Raw genomic sequence first — 25,081 nt, forward strand, 5'->3', positions numbered from 1 at the left:
GAGTGATTTCAATGTTAAATCAATGGGAAGGCGCGTTTACGCGCGTCTGGAGGTCCCGCGGCGCAGAAGGCGCGTTTCGCGCGGAACGCAGCATTAAAGGGTTAGTTCACCCAAAAATGAAAATTCTGTCATTAATTACTCACCCTCATGTCGTTGGACACCCGTAAGACCTCCGTTCATATTCGGAACACAAATGAAGATATTTTAGTGTAAAGCTGATGCTGAGAAAGGCTTCACACAGGCCTCCATTGGCATTCAGTACATTGACACTTCCAAGATCCATGAAAGGCACTTAAAACGTGGTTACAAAGTCTATCTCACCACAGTGACTCTACAATAATCATACAATGCGACGACAATAGTTTTTGTGCGCAAAAAAAAATCAAAATAACACCTTTATCCAGCTTGTTCTCGTCTTCCGTGTGCGCCTCCACGACGCATGCGCGAGAATATGACGCAGATCCGGCGTTCGGACACATGACCCAGAAGAGATTTGTTTACGAGCAGAGGAAGACGCGCGTGTCTCAGCTGTTGGATTCTACATTGATCGTGCTTTAGGTCTCGGCGTAGTGCTCAAAATGGGGCTTAAGTGTGTATTTCATCGATTCCCGAACACCGGCGCTACGTCATATTCTCGCGCATGCGTCGTGGAGGCGCACACGGAAGACAAGAACAAGCTGGATAAAGGTGTTATTTTGATTTTTTTTTGCGCACAAAAACTATTGTCGTCGCATTATATGATTATTGTAGAGTCACTGTGGTGAGATAGACTTTGTAACGACGTTTTAAGTGCCTTTCATGGATCTTGGAAGTGTCAATGTACTGAATGCCAATGGAGGCCTGTGTGAAGCCTTTCTCAGCATCAGATTTACACTAAAATATCTTCATTTGTGTTCCGAATATGAACGGAGGTCTGACGGGTGTCCAACCACATGAGGGTGAGTAATTAATGACAGAATTTTCATTTTTGGGTGAACTAACCCTTTAATGCTGCCTTCACGTGCTATCGGAAATTTGATGATTCCGACTTCTGAAGTCGTGATTACGAGCGCATTGCATTCAAGATTCAAAATGTGAGGGCGTTCATGTGCAATGTTTACCTAGGAAACTCGTATTTACGATAATCCCGAGAGCACGTGAAGGCAACAAACGTTACAAGAAAATCTAATTCAAAATGATAATAAAAGATAAAAACAAATGTAAAAAAAGAAATAAATCAATAAAAGAATAATGGCATGGCCCTACATATGATATAATAATCATGTATGGCTCCCATAATTGTACAAAGTCCTTTATTTTACTCTTGGAGATATAAGTCAGCCTTTCCAGTCCAATGCACTCTGAAAGTTCTTTTCTCCATTGTTTTATAGAAGGTGCTTCCATGCTCTTCTAGTTCAGCAATGGCTCTTCTGGCATGTAACAATCCAAAGTCCAGTCTAGTGTGTTTCTTTGTTTGTGAGAAACCTGTAGGATATATTCCCAGTACACAAAGTTTGGCACAATGTGGTATTTTAAGATTAAACCGTTCTGACAAACAGTTTATGACATCCTTCTAGAACTTCTGTATATCAGAACATTCCCATAGACAGTGAATTAGAGTTCCTTTATAATTTTGGCATTTTGTACATATATCAGGAATATTGCTAGACATATGATTGAGTTTTTCAGGTGTTATATAAACCCTTGTCAACCATTTATACTGTAATAATTTAAGCATGATTTGTTTTTGCGCTTTTAAACATGCTTCAGTCCATTCAAATTCCTCTATTTATTCTTGAATGGCTTTCCTCCATGCGTTTAATTTGTCTACAGCAGACTCTTTAGAGTTAGACATTATTAAATTATAATATTTTGACAATTGGCCCTTTTCACCTCTTTTTTCAATTATTTCCTTAATTAATGACAGTTTGGGAATGTACATAATATCTGTAGACCTGGAAGACATAAAACTTTTAAGCTGTGAATATTTTTTTTTTAAATGTTTTGAGGGAATCTGGTGTTTATCACACAATTCTTGAAATGTAAGAAGTATACCATCCATATACAAGTCTTTAATAGTCTGAATACCTTTAGTTTTCCATAGTTTAAATCCTCCAGCCTTATATTTATTATTATTTATTGTTAGACAGTTTCTAAATGGTCTTGATGAATGTGAAGGGGTCATGTTTGCCTTCTTGTTCTTAATTACAACATTTATAAATGTTGTAAGCTATTGCATTTTGCAGAAAATCTTAATTAAATGTGTTGATTAAATGTAAACAGAGCAAAATAAGATAAACTTATTTGCTCTGTTTACATAGTTTACTGACACCTATTGGTTATTTACTGGTACTACTGCCTTAACAATGACACTCCCAATGGATGAGGATCATTTAATAGCATTTAATAGAGCCGTGTAATGACGTATAAATAATGAATATCAAAAAATAGTCTGATGGACTGTTTAATATACAACAATTTGTAACCAAAGACTAGGCTATGTAAAATGTGAATTCACTTTTATTAGTAACTTTGCTAAGTTTCAGATTTCAATTCATAAATAACATCGATGGAGGGGGGCCCAAAAAATGCAGCCTGCCTAGTGTAGTCCATTTATTTAATCCGGCTCTGCACACACCACACACTGAACACACACCACAGCACACACACACTGAACACACACACACACACCACACACTGAACACACACCACAGCACACACACACTGAACACACACACACACACCACACACTGAACACACACCACAGCACACACACACTGAACACACACACACACACCACACACTGAACACACACCACAGCACACACACACTGAACACACACACACACACCACACACTGAACACACACCACAGCACACACACACTGAACACACACACACACCACACACTGAACACACACCACAGCACACACACACTGAACACACACACACACACCACACACTGAACACACACCACAGCACACACACACTGAACACACACACACACCACACACTGAACACACACCACAGCACACACACACTGAACACACACACACACACCACACACTGAACACACACCACAGCACACACACACTGAACACACACACACACACCACACACTGAACACACACCACACCACAGCACACACACACTGAACACACACACACACCACAAACACCACAGACACACACACTGAACACACACCACACCACAGCACACACACACTGAACACACACACACACCACAAACACCACAGACACACACACTGAACACACACACACCACACACACCACAGCACACACTGCACACACACACTGAACACACACACACACACCACAGCACACACACACTGAACACACACACACCACTGCACACACTGCACACACACACTGAACACACACACACACACACACCACAGCACACACACACACCACAGCACACACACACACCACAGCACACACTGCACACACACACACACACACACACACACACAGCACACACTGCACATTATATGAGCTGATCATCATCACACATTTGAGGAGGCCTTCTGTTGCTCTTGTAGACTCTGTGTGTTTGACTGTAAATGTTTTCATACTATCAATAAAAATTTAGCATTTTGCACAAATGGCCTCAGCAACACAACAGCGAAATGAAGGAAAAGAGGAGATCTGTTTTCAGCACGTGTGTGTGTGTGTGTGTGTGTGTGTGTGTGTGTCTGTGTGTGTGTGTGTGTGTGTGTTAGAGAGAGTGTGTGAGAGAGAGTGTGTGTGTGTGTGTGTGTGTGTGAGAGAGAGAGAGAGTGTGTGTGTGTATATGCATGTGTGTGTGTGTGAGAGGGAGCGAGAGAGAGAGTGTGTCTGTGTGTGTATATGTGTCTGTGTCTGTGTGTGTGTGTGTGTGTGGGCATGTTTTTGTGAAATATCAGGACACAAATGTGTATAATGACATGGGTATTACAAAAAGAGGGAGAAATATGAGGACGTTCCCCATGTCCTCACTTTTCAAAATGCTTATAAATCACAGAACAAGTTTTTTTTCACAGAAAGTGAACTGCACAGTGTGTGTGTGTGTGTGTGTGTGTGTGTGTGTGTGTGTGTGTGTGTGTGTGTGTGTGTGTGTGTGTGTGTGTGTGTGTGTGTGTGTGTGTGTGTGTGTGTGTGAGAGAGAGAGAGCGAGAGAGAGTGTGTCTGTCTGTGTGTGTGTGTGTGTGTGTGTGTGTGTGTGTGTGTGTGTGTGTGTGTGTGTGTGTGATGGGTAGGTTTAGGGGCAGTGTAAGGGGATAGAAAATACAGTTTGTACGGTATAAAAACCATTACGCCTATGGAATGTCCTCACATTTCACAAAAACAAACATGTGTGTGTGTGTGTGTGTGTGTGTGTGTGTGTATGTGGGCCAGTGCGCGCGGATATTCTAGCCGAACGAGGGCGCTCGCGCTCAGGGGAGAGTGATGATGACAAGCGCTCGAGACGAGGATATATCTCCCTCATCCAGGACATCCACGGACACACACACACATACACACACACACACACGCACACACACATAACCTCTGAGACCCAGGAACTACATCAGCCGAGGAAACCGGACAGGCGTTTGATCTTCAGCAGCGTCAAGGTGAGCGACCTCCATCATCTCCATCCTCTCCATCCTCTAGCGCTAGCGGTGTGTGTGTGTGTGTGTGTGTTTCTCGAAGATCAGTATACGCGCTAAATCATGCGGTGTGTTTTATTCTTCACTCCGCAAACGCTCAACTGCACATCCAATAATCAAGCGAGCCGTTTGTCGAGTAATATCTTTCTAACGCGAAAACACCGTTTTACATCGACAGGATAGTGACGTAGGGCAGTAATGCACCCAAACGCGCGCGCGCACACACACACACACACACACACACACACACACTAGACCAGTCTTAAGTGCGGTGAGTGAGTGAGTGTGTGTGTTTGAAATTAAGATTTCTAAGGGTGCAAAAACATCTTAATATTGAGATAATCTCCTCTAAAGTTGTCCAGATGAAGTCCTGAGCAACGCATATCACTAATAATAATAAACAGATATTAATAATGCTATTACATAATAACTGTAATAGTTTGTGTCTCAACATTTCTTCAGACCCTGATCTGGAATCATGTCGCTGTACCCATCTCTGGAGGACATGAAGGTGGATCAGTTCATGCAGGTCGGTCACACATGTGCTTATGTATTTATGTATTCATAAGAAGCTGATCTACTGTAATAAAGGCTGATAATGTGTCCCGCAGGCCCAGATCACTCCCACTGCGAGCCCATCTAAAGCTCTAGCTCTTCCAGAACCTTCCAGAGCTCAGAGTGAGTCCAGTGCGTACTATGACTCTAAAGCTGAGGAGACAGGTGAGAGTTATGATTGCATAATCCATAACTGTAATGAGGATTTCATATTTCATATTGTGTTATGTCTGCAGGTGCTTCTGGGAGTCTGTACCCGGATCTGAATGAGTTTATGGGTCTGAATCTCAGCGCAGGAGCTTTACAGACGCTTTCCTCTGCTGTTGCTGACCGGACCAGTGCGGTGAGTGTGTGTGTGTGTTTATACACCAATCAGGCATAACATTATGACCATGTGTTGGGTCCTCTAGACCCCTGAACACCCCACAAGAGCTGCAGATTTGGAGATGCTCTGACCCATCACAATCTGGCCCTTGTTAAACTCGCTCAAATCCTTACTCTTGCCCATTTCTCCTGCTTCTAACACATCAACTCTGAGGACAACATGTTCACTTGCTGCCGAATATATCCCACCCACTAACAGGAGATGAAGAAGGTACACTCTTAGTGTTTAGAGGAGGGTTAAAGGGTTAGTTCACCCAAAAATGTAAATTGTGTCATTAATGACTGAGCCTCATGTGGTTGGACACCCGTCAGACCTCCGTTCATCTTCAGACACAAATGAAGATATTTTAGTGTAAATCTGATGCTCTGAAAGGCCTCCATTGGCTCAACTTTACACTCTCAAGACCCTTAAAAGACACTAAAGACTAAAGTTACAAAGTCCATCTCACTACAGCGGCTCTACAATAACTTTATGAAGACGAGAATAGTTTCTGTGCGCAAAAAAACCCTAAATAACGACTTATATAGTGATGACGATTTCAAAACACGGCCTCATGAAGCTTCGAAGCGTTATGAATCAGTGAGTCGATTCAGCAGTTCAGAGCGTTATGAATCAGTGAATCGATTCAGCAGTTCAGAGCGTTATGAATCAGTGAATCGATTCAGCAGTTCAGAGCGTTATGAATCAGTGAATCGATTCAGCGGTTTGGAGCGTTATGAATCAGTGAGTCGATTCAGCGGTTCAGAGCGTTATGAATCAGTGAGTCGATTCAGTGGTTTGAATCGCCAAATTTCAGCAGTTTGGCGGTTTGACACGCGATCCGAATAATCATTCGACTCACTGATTCATAACGCTCTGAACTGCTGAATCGACTCACTGATTCATAACGCTCTGAACTGCTGAATCGATTCACTGATTCATAACGCTCCAAACCGCTGAATCGACTCACTGATTCATAACGCTCCAAACCACTGAATCGACTCACTGATTCATAACGCTCCAAACCGCTGAATTGACTCACTGATTCATAACGCTCCAAACCGCTGAATCGACTCACTGATTCATAACGCTTCAAAGCTTCATGATGCCGTGTTTTGAAATCGTCATCACTATATAAGTCGTTATTTAGGGTTTTTTTGCGCACAGAAACTATTCTCGTCTTCATAAAGTTATTGTAGAGCCGCTGTAGTGAGATGGACTTTGTAACTTTAGTCTTTAGTGTCTTTTAAGGGTCTTGAGAGTGTAAAGTTGAGCCAATGGAGGCCTTTCAGAGCATCAGATTTACACTAAAATATCTTCATTTGTGTCTGAAGATGAACGGAGGTCTGACGGGTGTCCAACCACATGAGGCTCAGTCATTAATGACACAATTTACAGTTTTGGGTGAACTAACCCTTTAATAAAGTAAACAACACATTGTTTTTAGGTGTGTGTGTGTGTGTGTGTGTGTGTGTGTGTGTGTGTGTCTTTACTTCCTGAGCTAGGGTTGTTTCGCAAGTGTTCAGTGTAAATGCAGATATCAGAATATGGGGCACTTTTTAAAGAAGTAAGCTGGTCGTCAAAAAAATCGAACCCTTCATTGTAAATGATATGTTTGACTCGAGTAAAACCAGTCAGAATCGCTGCTGCGAGCATGAATACACACACACATGATCCTGTATCAGATGTAGGCAGGTGGAGCTGGGGAGGAGGAGGGACTCTGAGCATCTCATCAGCTCGTGTTAATGCTGTAAAGGACGCCCTCTAGAGTTTCATGACATTAGCTCACAAAGTACAGTTATGCTAATTGACAAAACCATTTTGCTGTATAGTAATAATATACACTCACCTAAAGGATTATTAGGAACACACACTAATGCTGTGTTTGACCCGCTTTCGCCTTCAGAACTGCCTTAATTCTACGTGGCATTGACTCAACAAGCTGCTGAAAGCATTCTTTAGAAATGTTGGCCATATTGATAGGAGAGCATCTGCAGTTGATGGAGATTTGTGGGATGCACATCCAGGGCACGAAGCTCCCGTTCCACCACATCCCAAAGATGCTCTATTGGGTTGAGATCTGGAGACTGTGGGGGCCATTTTAGTTCAGTGAACTCATTGTCATGTTCAAGAAACCAGTTTGAAATGATTGGAGCTTTGTGACGGTGCATTATCCTGCTGGAAGTAGCCATCAGAGGATGGGGACATGGTGCTCATAAAGGGATGGACATGGGCAGAAACAATGCTCAGGTAGGCCGTGGCATTTAAACCATGCCCAATTGGCACTAAGGGGCCTAAAGTGTGCCAAGAAAACATCCCCCACACCATTACACCACCACCACCAGCCTGCACAGTGGGAACAAGGCATGATGGATCCATGTTCTCATTCTGTTTACGCCAAATTCTGACTCTACCATCTGAATGTCTCAACAGAAATCCAGACTCATCAGACCAGGCAACATTTTTCCAGTCTTCAACTGTCCACTTTTGGTGAGCTGGTGCAAATTGTCGCCGCTTTTTCCTATTTGTAGTGGAGATGAGTGGTACCCGGTGGGGTCTTCTGCTGTTGTAGCCCATCCGCCTCAAGGTTGTGTGTGTTGTGGCTTCACAAATGCTTTGCTGCAGACCTCGGTTGTAACGAGTGGTTATTTCAGTCAAAGTGTCTCTTCTATCAGCTTGAATCAGTCGGCCCATGACCTCTGACCTCTAGCATCAACAAGGCATTTTCTCCACAGGACTGCCGCATACTGGATGCTTTTCCCTTTTCACACCATTCTTTGTAAACCCTAGAAATGGTTGTGTGTGAAAATCCCAGTAACTGAGCAGATTGTGAAATACTCAGACCGGCCCGTCTGGCACCAACAACCATGCCACGCTCAAAATAGCTTAAATCTCCTTTCTTTCCCATTCCGACATTCAGTGTGGAGTTCAGGAGATTGTCTTGACCAGGACCACACCCCTAAATGCATTGAAGCAACTGCCATGTGATTGGTTGATTAGATAATGAGAAATTGAACAGGTGTTCCTAATAATCCTTTAGGTGAGTGTATAATATACCCCAATGCCCTTTCAGGCTCTCAGCGTGAGCACATCTGGAACGAGCTGGACGGCGGCCCCGATAACAGGAAGTGATGTGGGGGTGAAGCGGGCGGAGATCCAGCAGGGCGTGAGGGAGGTGGTGCTGTGCAAAGACATGGACGGGAAGATCGGCCTCCGCCTCAAAGCCATAGATAATGTATTTCTAGAACTCTTACACTTGTCTTGCATGAGTTGATCCCCGTATCCTCACATTACGCCGGTGTAACGGGAGCCTCTGAATGTGTGTGTGTGTGTGTGTGTGTTAGGGTGTGTTTGTGCAGCTGGTCCAGGCTAACACTGCGGCTGCGCTGGCGGGGCTGCGCTTCGGCGATCAGATTCTGCAGATCAATGGCAAATCCTGTGCGGGCTGGAGCAGTGATAATGCTCACAAAGTGCTGAAGAACGCCAGCCCAGAGAGGATCACCCTGGCTGTGCGAGACAGGTACACACACACACACACACACACACACACACACACACACACACACACACACACACACACACACACACACACACACACACACACTGCCCCTAAACCTACCCATCACACACACACACACACACACACGTTTGTTTTTGTGAAATGTGAGGACATTCCATAGGCGTAATGGTTTTAATACCGTACAAACCGTATTTTCTATCCCCTTACACTGCCCCTAAACCTACCCATCACACACACACACACACACACACACACACACACACACACACACACACACACACACACACACACACACACACACACACACACACACACACACACACACACACACACACACACACACACACACACTGCCCCTGCCCCTAAACCTACCCATCACACACACACACACACACACACACTGCCCCTGCCCCTAAACCTACCCATCACACACACCCACACACACACACACACACACACACAAACAAACACACACACACACACACACACACACACACACACACACACACACACACACACACACACACACACACACACACACACCATATGTAAAGCATATCTGCAGGTTTCAAATGCTCAGGGCTGTTTTATTAATGAGGATCAGGTTGTTTTGAATAATTGATGGAGAGAACACACACAGGTTTGTTGTGTTGTGTAGTTTTATCCTTACAGCTCTCGGACAAACCGTTGCTATAAACACCAAAGCATCACCTTATAAAAATATAATCGCAAACGCCAATATTTGGGGTTCAAGCCGTTTGGAAAAGTGGAGGAAAAAATCAAGAACAGATCACTTAAAGGCACAGTGTGTAATTTTCATATGAGGCGGTAAATCAACACAGGGTTCCCACACTTCTTGAAAGTTCTTGAATTTCAGACGCATGGATTCAAGGCCTGGAAAGTACTTGAAAAAAAAAAAAATGGTGTGTTGAATTTACATGATTTAATCATGTACATCGGTTCCACATGATTCAATTAAGTTAAAAAAACATCATTTGTTCACATAATTTCAACATAATGGAATTAAGTCATTTGTAAGTAACCGAATTGAGTAGTCTCGCACTGATTTTAATATGGCTCCCTAACAACAGTGCTGCACCCTGCCTCTTTAATCAAAACACGTTTATTTTTGTATATTTTTGTTGTCATTTGACTGATCTATAATGCTAAACTCAGTAACTTTCATTATATTTGCCAGGTTTGAATAATTCCAACATAATTATACATTAAACACTAATAAACAAAATAAAGTCTCCCCCTTTTTCTCATTTTGCCCAAGAACACATAAAATAACACTTCATTTCAACATTTTTACTCAAGCAAAGCATGCTGGGAAATACAGTTTCAGCAAAAATCATTTTCGAGTACTTAATTGGTTCACATTCACCCCAAATAATTGAATCTAGTAGATTGCACATTTTAGAGAATTACATTAATCGAAAGCAATGAAATCATGATTAGAAGAGAAACACAAATGTGTTGCGTAGATCACAAATAATACGATTAAGTAAATTGGACAACGTGTGTTTTCCTGTTTTTCAGTGTAATTTGGATGCATTTTAAAGATCTAGACGCTCCTTACTGAAAGGCTGGCAAGTATTTACACATTTCATAATATTTCATCACCGCTCGAAAAATAAAACGAAGTAAAGCACGTAAACATTTGAAATGGGCCGTTATTACGCCAGCGATTATACATGTTAAATATAATATATATGTGCAGGTCTTAAAAAGCTTCAAATGGATTTTTAAAAAGGTGCATGTACAGGTGATTTAATAAATAATTCTGCACATTTTTAATGCCTTAAAATGTACTTGTCCATATCTTTTCATTTAATTGGAAAATTCATGTATACAATATTATCTCTATATTTTGATATTTTAATTAAGTAATGATTTTAAAAAAAGAAAACTAAAACGAGTGTGAAATAAATGTTAAAAGCAGGAATGAGAGCGATCTCGCGTTAAAACACCCGCCTCTTTCCTCAGTGGATTTTGTAAAATTGGACATTTTTCCTCATTGTAAATTGTATTTTAGTCATCAGTATATGCCTTAGCGTTACTGCAGTAATGATACACACAGGTACAGAATATGTGATATATTGGCAGTAACACACACACCTTAATCGTATTTATTGTGCTTGATTTAAAATAAAAGGTGCTTTAAAAAGTCCTTGAATCTGGTGTTCATGAGAGTGTGAACCCTGATAACAACAGCAGATTCACACACTCAGACTAACTGTGTTGAGCTGGAGAACAATGAGGAGTTTCTGTCCATCAATGATCCAAACAGTGGCTAATAAACACAGCAGATATTAAAGTGTTGCCATGGTTACTGCACAATAACACACACACGGGCCTGGGGAAAATCACTGATTTCTACAACAAAATCTATAGCACTGTTCTAGTGGATTTTGGATGTTTTAATCCAGAAATCTTACATATTGTGCCTTTAACGGGGTCATATAATGGTTCATGCACTTTTACAAGTTGATTGTATGGAAATGTGTGTTGGCAGTGCCTGTACACAACCATCCTATAATGATAAAAATCAGAATAAGCAGAAGACGCAGTGGCTGCGTTTTGTTTTGGAAGGGAATATTCCCCCCCGATCAACGTCAATGCTTTCATGTTTGCGAATCATTTCTCAGCAGACGGCTTTATAAAGCAGGGTCAGTATAAAGCAGGGTCAGTATAAAGCAGGGTCAGTATAAACCAGGGTCAGTATAAGCAGGGTCAGTATAAACCAGGGTCAGTATAAAGCAGGGTCAGTATAAAGCAGGGTCAGTATAAAGCAGGGTCAGTATAAAGCAGGGTCAGTATAAAGCAGGGTCAGTATAAACCAGGGTCAGTATAAGCAGGGTCAGTATAAAGCAGTGTCAGTATAAACCAGGGTCAGTATAAAGCAGGGTCAGTATAAACCAGGGTCAGTATAAAGCAGGGTCAGTATAAACCAGGGTCAGTATAAGCAGGGTCAGTATAAAGCAGGGTCAGTATAAAGCAGGGTCAGTATAAACCAGGGTCAGTATAAAGCAGGGTCAGTATAAACCAGGGTCAGTATAAGCAGGGTCAGTATAAACCAGGGTCAGTATAAGCAGGGTCAGTATAAAGCAGTGTCAGTATAAGCCAGGGTCAGTATAAAGCAGGGTCAGTATAAGCCAGGGTCAGTATAAGCAGGGTCAGTATAAAGCAGTGTCAGTATAAAGCAGGGTCAGTATAAAGCAGGGTCAGTATAAGCCAGGGTCAGTATAAGCAGGGTCAGTATAAAGCAGTGTCAGTATAAAGCAGGGTCAGTATAAAGCAGGGTCAGTATAAACCAGGGTCAGTATAAAGCAGGGTCAGTATAAGCCAGGGTCAGTATAAACCAGGGTCAGTATAAAGCAGTGTCAGTATAAAGCAGGGTCAGTATAAAGCAGGGTCAGTATAAAGCAGGGTCAGTATAAAGCAGGGTCAGTATAAACCAGGGTCAGTATAAAGCAGGGTCAGTATAAAGCAGGGTCAGTATAAAGCAGGGTCAGTATAAAGCAGGGTCAGTATAAAGCAGGGTCAGTATAAACCAGGGTCAGTATAAAGCAGGGTCAGTATAAACCAGGGTCAGTATAAGCAGGGTCAGTATAAAGCAGTGTCAGTATAAACCAGGGTCAGTATAAAGCAGGGTCAGTATAAACCAGGGTCAGTATAAAGCAGGGTCAGTATAAACCAGGGTCAGTATAAGCAGGGTCAGTATAAAGCAGGGTCAGTATAAAGCAGGGTCAGTATAAACCAGTGTCAGTATAAAGCAGGGTCAGTATAAAGCAGGGTCAGTATAAACCAGGGTCAGTATAAAGCAGGGTCAGTATAAGCCAGGGTCAGTATAAACCAGGGTCAGTATAAAGCAGTGTCAGTATAAAGCAGGGTCAGTATAAAGCAGGGTCAGTATAAGCCAGGGTCAGTATAAACCAGGGTCAGTATAAAGCAGGGTCAGTATAAAGCAGGGTCAGTATAAACCAGGGTCAGTATAAAGCAGGGTCAGTATAAACCAGGGTCAGTATAAACCAGGGTCAGTATAAAGCAGGGTCAGTATAAGCCAGGGTCAGTATAAACCAGGGTCAGTATAAAGCAGGGTCAGTATAAAGCAGGGTCAGTATAAGCAGGGTCAGTATAAAGCAGGGTCAGTATAAAGCAGGGTCAGTATAAACCAGGGTCAGTATAAACCAGGGTCAGTATAAGCAGGGTCAGTATAAACCAGGGTCAGTATAAACCAGGGTCAGTATAAGCAGGGTCAGTATAAATCAGGGTCAGTATAAAGCAGGGTCACTATAAAGCAGTGTCAGTATAAACCAGGGTCAGTATAAACCAGGGTCAGTATAAACCAGGGTCAGTATAAAGCAGTGTCAGTATAAAGCAGGGTCAGTATAAGCAGGGTCAGTATAAAGCAGGGTCAGTATAAAGCAGGGTCACTATAAAGCAGTGTCAGTATAAACCAGGGTCAGTATAAACCAGGGTCAGTATAAACCAGGGTCAGTATAAAGCAGGGTCAGTATAAAGCAGGGTCAGTATAAGCAGGGTCAGTATAAAGCAGGGTCAGTATAAAGCAGGGTCAGTATAAACCAGGGTCAGTATAAACCAGGGTCAGTATAAAGCAGGGTCAGTATAAACCAGGGTCAGTATAAACCAGGGTCAGTATAAGCAGGGTCAGTATAAATCAGGGTCAGTATAAAGCAGGGTCACTATAAAGCAGTGTCAGTATAAACCAGGGTCAGTATAAACCAGGGTCAGTATAAAGCAGTGTCAGTATAAAGCAGGGTCAGTATAAGCAGGGTCAGTATAAATCAGGGTCAGTATAAAGCAGGGTCACTATAAAGCAGTGTCAGTATAAACCAGGGTCAGTATAAACCAGGGTCAGTATAAACCAGGGTCAGTATAAAGCAGGGTCAGTATAAAGCAGGGTCAGTATAAGCAGGGTCAGTATAAAGCAGGGTCAGTATAAAGCAGGGTCAGTATAAACCAGGGTCAGTATAAACCAGGGTCAGTATAAAGCAGGGTCAGTATAAACCAGGGTCAGTATAAACCAGGGTCAGTATAAGCAGGGTCAGTATAAATCAGGGTCAGTATAAAGCAGGGTCACTATAAAGCAGTGTCAGTATAAACCAGGGTCAGTATAAACCAGGGTCAGTATAAACCAGGGTCAGTATAAAGCAGTGTCAGTATAAAGCAGGGTCAGTATAAGCATATTTATTCAGCTGTTTGAAGTGTAATGAATCATTGAGTTGATTCAGCGGTTTGAAGCGTTATGAATCAGTTAGTCGATTCAGCAGTTTGAAGCGTTATGAAACAGTGAGTTGATTCAGCGGTTTGAAGCGTTATGAATCAGTTAGTCGATTCAGCAGTTTGAAGCGTTATGAAACAGTGAGTTGATTCAGCGGTTTGAAGCGTTATGAATCAGTGAGTTGATTCAGCGGTTTGAAGCGTTATGAATCAGTTAGTCGATTCAGCAGTTTGAAGCGTTATGAAACAGTGAGTCGATTCAGCGGTTTGGAGCGTTATGAATCAGTGAGTCGATTCAGCGGTTTGGAGCGTTATGAAACAGTGAGTCGATTCAGCAGTTCGGAGTATTATGAATCAGTGAGTCGATTCAGCGGTTCGGAGCGTTATGAATCAGTGAGTCCATTCAGCGGTTTGGAGCGTTATGAATCAGTGAGTCGATTCAGCGGTTCGGAGCGTTATGAATCAGTGATTCGATTCAGCGGTTCGGAGCGTTATGAATCAGTGAGTCGATTCAGCGGTTTGAATCACCAAAGTCACGTATTTCAGCAGTTTGACACGCGATCCGAATCATGGATCGACTCACTGATTCATAACGCTCCGAACCGCTGAATCGAATCACTGATTCATAACGCTCTGAACCGCTGAATCGACTCACTGATTCATAACGCTCTGAACCGCTGAATCGACTCACTGATTCATAACGCTTCGAAGCTTCATGAGGCCGTGTTTTGAAATCGTCATCACTATATAAGTCGTTATTTAGGGTTTTTTTGCGCACAGAAACTATTCTCGTCTTCATAAAGTTATTGTAGAGCCGCTGTAGTGAGATGGACTTTGTAACTTTAGTCTTTAGTGTCTTTTAAGGGTCTTGAGAGTGTAAAGTTGAGCCAATGGAGGCCTTTCAGAGCATCAGATTTACAATAAAATATCTTCATCTGTGTCTGAAGATGAAAGATGTGCTTTTTTTCTATTTTTCATCAAACCACAGTTTTTGCAAATTCCCGCAATTTCATCGCATACAATTGCATAAATATCCCGCATTTTCCATCGCATTTTTTAAGAAAACGTGCCGCATAATCAAGGATTTTTGCCCGCAACAATCACAAAATAAGCCGCATTTTTCTGGAAGGACTGATTAATCTTTGCAATTTCGCTTGCAGGGTGAGTTACATTACGGCATGCTTTCTGTGAATGACACATAGCATTCGTATCTCACTACGCTAACACTAACACCTGCCAGCACAAAGATAGATCAAAGTGACATTACGTTAACCAAGCATTCAGAAACGTTATAAACGTCAGAAACCTTAATTGTTGAACTTCGTTGGGGTCGTCATCTTGTTCAAATTGTGTCCTCAGAGACTCCCGTTGTCATTTCTCCAAAATATACCCTCAACGGTTGTCAAGGCAACACTCCACATGTGAGGGGCGGGGTGAGCAAAGCTCATTATCATTTAAAGACACATGCACTGAAATGGCTTGCTGAAAACAGAGCTGTTTTTGACCAGGTAAAATGAGTGTTTTCTTACAATACTAATGAGAATTTTTAATTGAAGTATATTACAAACTTTTCATTTAGACACTAAAGAATCATATTAACTTGTACAAAAATGCCATTATATGACCCCTTTAAAGCTGGGCTCAGACTAGGGAGTTTAGGCCGATTTATGCCCGATTTTCCCCTCCCGAGAATCAGTAAGAAAAAGTCTTGTCGAGGATCTTGAGCGGTTCTGATGTTCTCCACAGATTATCTGCTCTCACACGAATCAGAGCCGCCCCGATCATATCAAACATGTTGGATATTTAGGATTTTAAATCGGGATGATTACGTCTGTTCTTTCACAATGAGAGAAGTGATCGAGAACACGTTTGACATTGCGACCGTGAAACACATGAATAACGTGTTTCCGAAAACGTGACTCAATCGTACAGACAAAGAGAAGAGCTGAGGAGAAATCGCCCTGGTTTTGAACACACCGGGTGTAAAGAATCACATTTTAAATCATATATTGCAATTTTAACCAGAATAATCGCAAATATAGCTGCAAGCAGCCATTAACGGGGCCAAGCGCAACAAAAGCAAACAAGGAAGTTAGCAGCAGACCAACTGAAAAAATGAAGGAAGACATTTGAAGTAAAAACGTTGAAACACCACATTAAAACATTGAGTTGTATAGTGCCAATGTCATGTTTTGATCTATTATAGCGCCACCAAGAGGCACAATCCTACAATTTTTTTATGTGTCATCGGAGTGAGCCCATACATGTGTGTGTCGATTTTGGTGAAAATATCTCATTTCGTTTTGGAGTTATAGACATTTATATGAAAAAACATTAAAAAAATGACTGACACTTGACTTTGATTGGATTTTACACCCCCTTATTATCAATATTTTGACATTTGGGCTCTAATATTTCACTATTGACCTATGTTTCCGATTTTCTGGCACTGGTTTCGTCTCGATCGGACTAGCGGTTTTGAAGATATCAGCTAACGTTTTTTAAAGCGCTAAATTACTGCGCTGCACAAACCATACGCCGAAGCCATGCAAGTCTGGTATCGCTGGACTCGGCAAGGATTCAGGAGACAAAAAAAGTTAGTCCCACGAAAATAAGTCAACCCCACCCAAAGTTAAAAGCGTTTGAAAAAAAAAATTCTCCACTAGGTGGCGCTGTTTCAAAACTTCTCAGGCTCCTTCAAGGCATCGTGCTGATGACCCAAACCGAGTTTCATAACAATCCGTTCATGTGTTCATAAAATACAGCATTTTAGCACATAATTCAAAATGGCCGACAGTCAAAATGGCTGGATATCAGACTCGGCATGACGTCCTTTATCTAACGAGACCACTTTTATGATTTTTGGACAAATGGTTCAGAAGTTATACGCAAAAACAGCCATTTTTCGTATCTCCGGACCAGTAGGTGGCACTGCGCCGAAACGCTGCATGTTGCCTCAGGTCATGCTTGTGATGACTTTTACCAAGTTTGGTTTGAATACCATAAAGCGTTGCGGAGATATTGCCTTAAGTGTGTTTTTGCAAGCATTACCTAAAATTTGTTTGCGTGTTAATCGAAAACGATTTAACGATTTAACTTGAACTCCATGTTTTTTTGTCAACATGGTCTGAAGATGATCTGGATCAATTTTCGTGTAAATCGGTCCAACGGCCTAGGAGGAGTTTGACGGAAATGATGTCATAGGGTGCAATTCAAATCGGCTTGAGCCAAGGAATCGAAAGAAAAAATGATTTTGTCTCTAGCCCTTATGGTTCAAAAGTTATTAGCAAAAACATGAGTCAAACTTTGGACAGGTGGTGGCGCTAGAGAGATTGATTTAGAGACTTCAAAATTGGTGTGGTTACTATTGGTAATGACTTCTATCAGTGTACCAAATTTCATAATTTTCCCGCAAACTGTTCTATGGACTGCCATAGACTTCCATGGCGGAATAATAATAATAATAAGAAATCGAAGGTTTCAAGAGGTTTTCCCCAAATCGTGCAGCCAGCCAATCGCAAATGTGAACACGACCTGTCGAGACATCAATGACGATCTGCGCACATGTGATAAACTCTTAGCGTGTGCATGTTTGAGATTTGAGAGAAACACATCAGTGGATTCTCCTGCTGTGAGATGGAACAGCTCCTCTAGTCTGATCCGGCTTAAGGCTAGTAAATGTGTATTTGCTTCAGAGCTTTCTAATGTGTTTTTGCTGAATGTGCGACAGAGAAAGTGTTGGGGAAAGTTACTTTTAAAAGTAATGCGTTACAATATGTTACTCCCTAAAAAGTAGCTAATTTGGGTAAACAGTACAGCATAGTTTGCATTGATTATTACGTCAACCACTTTTACAGTATCGTTTTATTATGGAGAGTGATGATATACGCAACATTAATGTTAATGTTTTTCTTGTATTTAGCCCTCAGGTTTTCCTTACTAATTGGTCACACTCATACTCATTGGTGATCAAATGTGACCATACACCCTTTTACATTATTTTTCAATTAAATAAATGTTCTATATTTTAGTTTAATAATATTTATTGAATATTTTGAGGATATCTTTTGGTACTAAATAGGCCAACTATTTGTGCAATAATTATGGTCAATTAATGACCACTGAAAATATTTTATATTACAATTAGTGTAGTAATTAAGGTTAAAATAGAGAATTCCAATGCAAAGAGGCAAATTAGAGTCATTTTGTGGCTGGAAAAATAATTTGTGTTTGTAATGTCATTACCCACCAGGTGGATGAATGGCTCTTTAACACATATACATGTGTCCAGTCTGGTTGCTCAAAGTATTGCAGATCATAACTGCTTACTTATTTTTAAGTTTTGCATTCAAATACATAATTATGATCAAACACTAGATTTCTTTAAATGTGAAATTTTAAAACGTTGACAATTTACATCCTAATATTTTTGATGATACTTATATAAGCACACACAAGTGAATATTAATGAATGCAAGTAAATATAAAGTTTAAAATAGTGCTAAAAAGGCAAAATTTCCTTATGTTTACAGTAGGCTATATGAATTGATATTGAATCAAGATCGAAATCGATATTTGTGCCAATCACCGCCATGCTTATTCTGAAGTCTCGCGAGATTTTGCTAGATTTCCTGTGTTTGCAGTCGGGACTCTGGTTGAAAATCTGTTTGTGTGTGGAGCAATAGGAGCAAAACGGTTAAATCTAGGATTATTTGTCCTCATGTGTGTGGTCTATCACATTTTGAAAATCTTATAAGATGTAAGAAATCTTTTGGTGTGTACCCAGCATTATTCCTGTGGTTGAATTGGACCATCGAAGCTCAGCAGCAAATACAGTTTAATAAAGTGAGATTAAATACATAAAGTACATTTGTGCAATTTTACAAGTGTAATTATTGCAGGTTTGTGTAATATTAGTCTAGAACTTCAGTGTCTTGTTTACTCAACATGAGGACAGGAGAGCTCAATGAATGGAAGAACAAAGTCATCTGATTAGGGGAGAGTGGGGTAAGATGAGACATTTTTTTACTTGTGTGGTCCTCAAGATACAATGAAGGTATCTAAAGTAATTTCAGGATGTGTCCCATCATTTTAAATTATCAGAATGCATCTATGACAAATGGATCTAAAAATATGGCTTTGTATAAAAAAAGTGTTCCTGTGGCTCAATTTACCCCAGGTTAGGTGTAAGTTGATCGAGGTCAGTGGGTAAATTGCGCCATCTGGGTGTAAACAGACCATCTAACTGAATCTGAATCAAACCCATGTGAGATTTTAAAGATAATTTACCTCTTTTAAAAACTAGTTTAATAATCAAATTTCCTTTTACAAATAGTCATATTTCTGCTCTTAAAGTGAACTTAAAACTGACCGAACCAAGTTGATATGTCAATATCTTTGCATTTCTGAAACAATATGTTGAATACCGAGGTTGAAACCTTCCCAAAAAACAGACTAAACTGAGTTTATTGAGTAAAATAAAATAAAAACTGAATTTTAATGAATGAAAGAAAGAAAGAATGAAGTCACTGAAACTAATGAACATGTTGTGCCATTAGGGATACATGTGTAAAGATATATATAGATATATATATATGATTAATCATCTTCTGGTCATTATCAGAGCAGGATTTGCTGTACTTGTACATTTTTCCTATCAAATATATTTAAAAGAAACCACCACACACACACACACACACACACACACACACATACACATATATATATATATATATATATATATATATATATATATATATATATATATATATATATATATATATATATATATATATAAACCAAACCAAACCAGTTGCGTAAAACTAAATTGAAATTATATCAGTTTATACTTCAGAGATTTAAAACACTGGCTCAATTTACCCCACAGCATTTGGCTCACTTTGCCCCATAGCTGCCATTTTGGACAAAACTAGCTAGCTTACCAATTCAGGCTATTATTTAGCTGAATGATTTGCATGGTTTTGTACATTACTGAATCACCAATGTTTCGACCTGGACACATTTACATCTGTTATGATGCAGTTTTACTTAAAAAAAAAAAACAGTTTTTACAGTAAAAGTGTCCCAAGTGTTTTTCCTTTTCACAGTCTGGCAGAAACACATGATGGGGTTTCCAAAATATACAATACAAGTGTACGATTGCCAAGATAAAGGGGGTGGGTCAACTTACCCACTGGCTCATCTTACCCCACTCGTAACCAGTGTTGGGGAAACGCATTATTTTGTAACTTGAGTTACGTAATAATTTTACTTTTTCCAAGTAACTAGTAAAGTAACGCATTACTTTTCAAATTTACAACAAAATATCTGAGTTACTTTCTCACATTAGTTTGACTGACAGCTCTCCTGCCCTCATGTTGAGTTAGTGCAGAGGTGTGTGTGTGTGTGTGTGTGTGTGTGTGTGTGTGTGTGTGTGTGTGTGTGTGAACATGATGGTTATTGTAGTTCTAGACTAAATGTGAGCATTTACTCATCTCACTTGCACAATAAAGATTCTGTCCTCCTCAAAATGAATAAAATCAGTCAAATGCAAAATCAGAGTACTCATATAAATGTTAAATAAAACTAATATTTTTATGCATTTAATCTACCTTTATTGAACAATGTCGTGCAGCTGACCTTTGATGATTCAGTTAAGCCATGAGCAAAAATTACTAGATTTTTTTGTTTTAATTGGTAAAACGTTTTTCTCCTGTGTCCTATTCTTCCATTATCCAGAATGGCAGCACATTTTTACCTCAGCCTGAGGCTGATTATTTCAATTTTGGTATGAAGAGGTCTTTACATTTGCACAAAAAATGACTATTTTTGCTATTAAAAAACAAAACAAAAAAGCAAGCCCAGCCCAGGTGAGAAAAAGTAACGCAAAAGTAACGTAATGCATTACTTTTCTTGAAAAGTAACTAAGTAACTCAATTAGTTACTTTTTAAGGGAGTAACTCAATATTGTAATGCATTACTTTTCAAAGTAACTTTCCCCAACACTGCTCGGAACCATTAACTGTTTCCCTGCCAGGTTGTTCCAGCAGTCTCTGTTTCCGCAGTTGTCCAGTAGAGGGCGCTGTCACGCATCTTTTGGTCTGTAATGTGCCTGCTCATAATGAACTGCTGATCTCTGTTCGCAGGCCATTGGAGCGAACCGTGACTCTTCACAAGGACATGAACGGCCAGCTGGGCTTCATCTTTAAAAAGGGTCGAATCAGCTCAATAGTGCAGGACAGCTCTGCCGCACGCAACGGCCTCCTCACTGACCATCAGATCTGCGAGATCAACGGTCAGAACATCATCGGACTCAAGGTAAAGGACGTCTGGCATGTGCTGGCTTTCCTTCATTCTCTGGCCATGTGTAAGATTTGATTTGATCTTCGATTAGGACTCCCAGATCATGGACATCCTCAATTCCAGCGGAGGCGTTGTCACGGTAACCGTGATGCCGGTGGTGATCTTTGAACACATGATGAAACGGTAAGGACAGTGAAAACCCAGAGCCAATCAGAGGTGTGGTCATGTAAAGTGTGTTTGACGTGCCTCTCGTTTCTGTTCCTCACGGCAGGATGTCCAGCAGTATCGTCAAGTCACTAATGGATCATTCTATTCCTGAGGTGTGAAACCGGATCAAGCCGGGCCATGAGGACGGACACAGATCACATTCGCTCACTCCGCATTTTATAGTAATTAACAGGCAAACAAAGGCTTAAAGGGTTAGTTCACCCAAAAATGTAAATTGTGTCATTAATGACTGAGCCTCATGTGGTTGGACACCCGTCAGACCTCCGTTCATCTTCAGACACAAATGAAGATATTTTAGTGTAAATCTGATGCTCTGAAAGGCCTCCATTGGCTCAACTTTACACTCTCAAGACCCTTAAAAGACACTAAAGACTAAAGTTACAAAGTCCATCTCACTACAGCGGCTCTACAATAACTTTATGAAGACGAGAATAGTTTCTGTGCACAAAAAAACCCTAAATAACGACTTATATAGTGATGACGATTTCAAAACACGGCCTCATGAAGCTAAGTTATGAATCAGTGAGTCGATTCAGCGGTTTGGAGCGTTATGAATCAGTGAGTCGATTCAGCAGTTTGGAGCGTTATGAATCAGTGAGTCGATTCAGCGGTTTGGAGCGTTATGAATCAGTGAGTCGATTCAGCAGTTTGGAGCGTTATGAATCAGTGAGTCGATTCAGCGGTTTGAATCGCTAAAGTCAACTGATTTCAGCAGTTTGGCGGTTTGACACACGATCCGGATCATGAATCGACTCACTGATTCATAACGCTTCGAAGCTTCATAATGCCGTGTTTTGAAATCGTCATCACTATATAAGTCATTATTTAGGGTTTTTTTGCGCACAGAAACTATTCTCGTCTTCATAAAGTTATTGTAGAGCCGCTGTAGTGAGATGGACTTTGTAACTTTAGTCTTTAGTGTCTTTTAAGGGTCTTGAGAGTGTAAAGTTGAGCCAATGGAGGCCTTTCAGAGCATCAGATTTACACTAAAATATCTTCATTTGTGTCTGAAGATGAACGGAGGTCTGACGGGTGTCCAACCACATGAGGCTCAGTCATTAATGACACAATTTACATTTTTGGGTGAACTAACCCTTTAAGTTTTGCCTTTAAAAAAATGAGTTCTTTAATCATTCACTCCCCTTTATGTTGTTCTAAACCATATATAAATATGGATTATATGGAATATTCTGCAGTGTGAATATTATGCTTGGGTTCCAGGGAAGGTTTAGAGCGACATGAGCGCGAGTAAATGCTGACGAATGTTCATCTTTGGGTGAATTAACCCTTTAATTATTCTCTAAATAATCTTTAAATATTTTGTGTTAAGCCTGAAGCTCATTTCAGTTTCTCTCAATTCTTAAAACATCTCGCAAAAAGGCATTCTGATTACCATCAACGTGCATAATAATAATAATAATGCTGTTAACATTACTGTTTGAAAGCCATTCAAAGCTATGCAGTGCTGGAGACAGTTTTGTATGAGGAACAGTAGAGAATTCAACTTTATTTTGGAGAGATAGAATTGCAGTAAACCTTTTTGCCCCTGTACTGATGTGTTATTGTGTTCTGTGTGTGTTTAAAACATCCAGGTTTGTGCTTTCTGTTAAAGGAATATTTCACGGTAACTTCATGTCTGTCAATAACCACTGGATAACTTTTGTAAAAATAAGTGTTAAAACAGAAAGAAAAGAACATCAGGGCTACTTTTTTAAAACATATTTTATGTGTCCAAACGTGTAAAAATATTATTCGTTTAACATAAAGTTCATGGTGGAAAAAAATTATATAATAGTTATAAATATTGCAGCAATCAACGGATGAGTTATGAGCTTCAGACCAACTGCAACAATGAGCAACTAAAGACATTTAGATTATTTTAGGCAGAACATCTGAAAATATATGAATATAATCCCTATACGATTGAATTGCTTATGACGTTTGACCAATAGGTGGCGCTGTGACTAAATTGGTGTCATGTGGTCAGTGTGAGGAGATGATGATACACACAAAGTTTGGTGTCAATATGCCAAAGTGTGTCGGAGTTACAGCCTCAGATTGCGCTTCATCTATTCAGCCGTTATTAGAGAACGGTTTGGTCAATCAAAAGCTTTTCATAACTTTTTGCTGGTATAGTCTAAAAATAATCTGAGCCGATTTAGGTGAGAAAAATAGCCATTTGTCATATCTCCTGACCTGTAGGTGGCGCTGTGCTGAAACACTGCATGTAGCCTCGGGTCATGTTTGGGATGACGTGTACTAAGATTCATCTCAATACGCTAAAGCGTTGCTGAGATTCGTGTTTTACATGATCTTCGCCGAATTCCATAACGCGTAATTTGAGAACAGTTTGGTTTATCAAAAAATGTTTAGCAACATTTCGCCAGCATGCGCTGAAGATGATATGTGCCAATTTTGGTGAGAATCGGACTAACGGTTCACGGTGTGACTGAAGGAATCTATCAAGACCAGTTTCGTTAAAATAGGATAAATCAATCAAAAGCTATTAGCATATTTTTAAATGTAATACATTTTGGTCACAAGGTGGCGTTGCCACTCAACATTTTGAGTATATTCAGGGCATGGTGCTGATATAACAATAACAATACACTAATGCTTTCGTAAAATACAATTGGGTTTTATGAGTTTAATGATTTTTGGACAAACCATGTAGAAGTTATATGCAAAAATAGCCTTTTGTCATATCTCCTGACCTGTAGGTGGCGCTGTGCTGAAACGCTGCATGTAGCCTCCGGTCATGCTTGGGATGACGTGTACTAAGATTCATCTCAATAAGCTAAAGCCTTGCAGAGATTTGTGTTTTACATGCTCTTCGCCGAATTCCATAACGCATAATTTGAGAACGGTTCGGTTTATCAAAAAATGTTTAGCAACGTTTCGCCAGCATGAGCTGAAGATGATGTGTGCCAATTTTGGTGAAAATCGGACAAAACGTCTAGGGCAAGTTGAAAAAAGTCGATTTTGTGGAAAATTCAAAATGGCGGAAAGATTTCTGTGATGGAAAATGACATATTTACTTATTTATTTATGATTTAACGCCATATCAACAGTATTTCAGTTTAAAAAAAAAAATGATTACAATCACTTCAATACATTTACAATAATTTAAACATTTTTGTCTACGGACATGTCGTAGACATGGCTTTTGTTTCTATGCTTTACGGTTCAAAAGTTACTGTCATAAACATGAGTGCAATGTTTAGACAGGTGGTGGCG

General features: G+C 40.3%; 1 protein-coding gene across 2 annotated transcripts; it reads left to right on the forward strand.

Moving 5' to 3' along the window:
- The first annotated feature begins 4,404 nt into the window (after window positions 1-4,404).
- sdcbp (syndecan binding protein (syntenin)) lies at window positions 4,405-23,395 on the forward strand. 2 transcript variants are annotated; one of them, XM_079843967.1, is made up of 10 exons: window positions 4,405-4,592; window positions 5,091-5,157; window positions 5,240-5,348; window positions 5,420-5,526; window positions 8,621-8,782; window positions 8,892-9,067; window positions 21,460-21,631; window positions 21,708-21,799; window positions 21,888-22,053; window positions 22,868-23,395. In XM_079843967.1, exons 2-9 carry the CDS (start codon window positions 5,107-5,109, stop codon window positions 21,940-21,942), a joined length of 924 nt encoding a protein of 307 aa, XP_079700093.1. In that variant the 5' UTR covers window positions 4,405-4,592; window positions 5,091-5,106; the 3' UTR covers window positions 21,943-22,053; window positions 22,868-23,395. The 2 variants fall into 2 exon arrangements, with proteins under 2 accessions (XP_079700093.1, XP_079700092.1); XM_079843966.1 differs by having other exon boundaries at window positions 4,415-4,592; window positions 21,888-22,060; window positions 22,868-23,394.
- The last annotated feature ends 1,686 nt before the right edge of the window (window positions 23,396-25,081 follow it).

This window comes from Gobio gobio, assembly GCF_949357685.1.
Source record: "Gobio gobio genome assembly, chromosome: 2".
Taxonomy (NCBI): Eukaryota; Metazoa; Chordata; class Actinopteri; order Cypriniformes; family Gobionidae; genus Gobio; species Gobio gobio.

What these genes read in the sequence shown, in the direction of transcription:
- sdcbp (XM_079843967.1), top strand. Translation starts at nt 5,107, where the DNA reads ATGTCGCTGTACCCATCTCTGGAGGACATGAAGGTGGATCAGTTCATG. An exon ending in CTCTAAAGCTGAGGAGACAG is followed by an intron (nt 5,349 to 5,419) that starts GTGAGAGTTATG and finishes TTATGTCTGCAG; the next exon opens with GTGCTTCTGGGAGTCTGTAC. An exon ending in TTGCTGACCGGACCAGTGCG is followed by an intron (nt 5,527 to 8,620) that starts GTGAGTGTGTGT and finishes ATGCCCTTTCAG; the next exon opens with GCTCTCAGCGTGAGCACATC.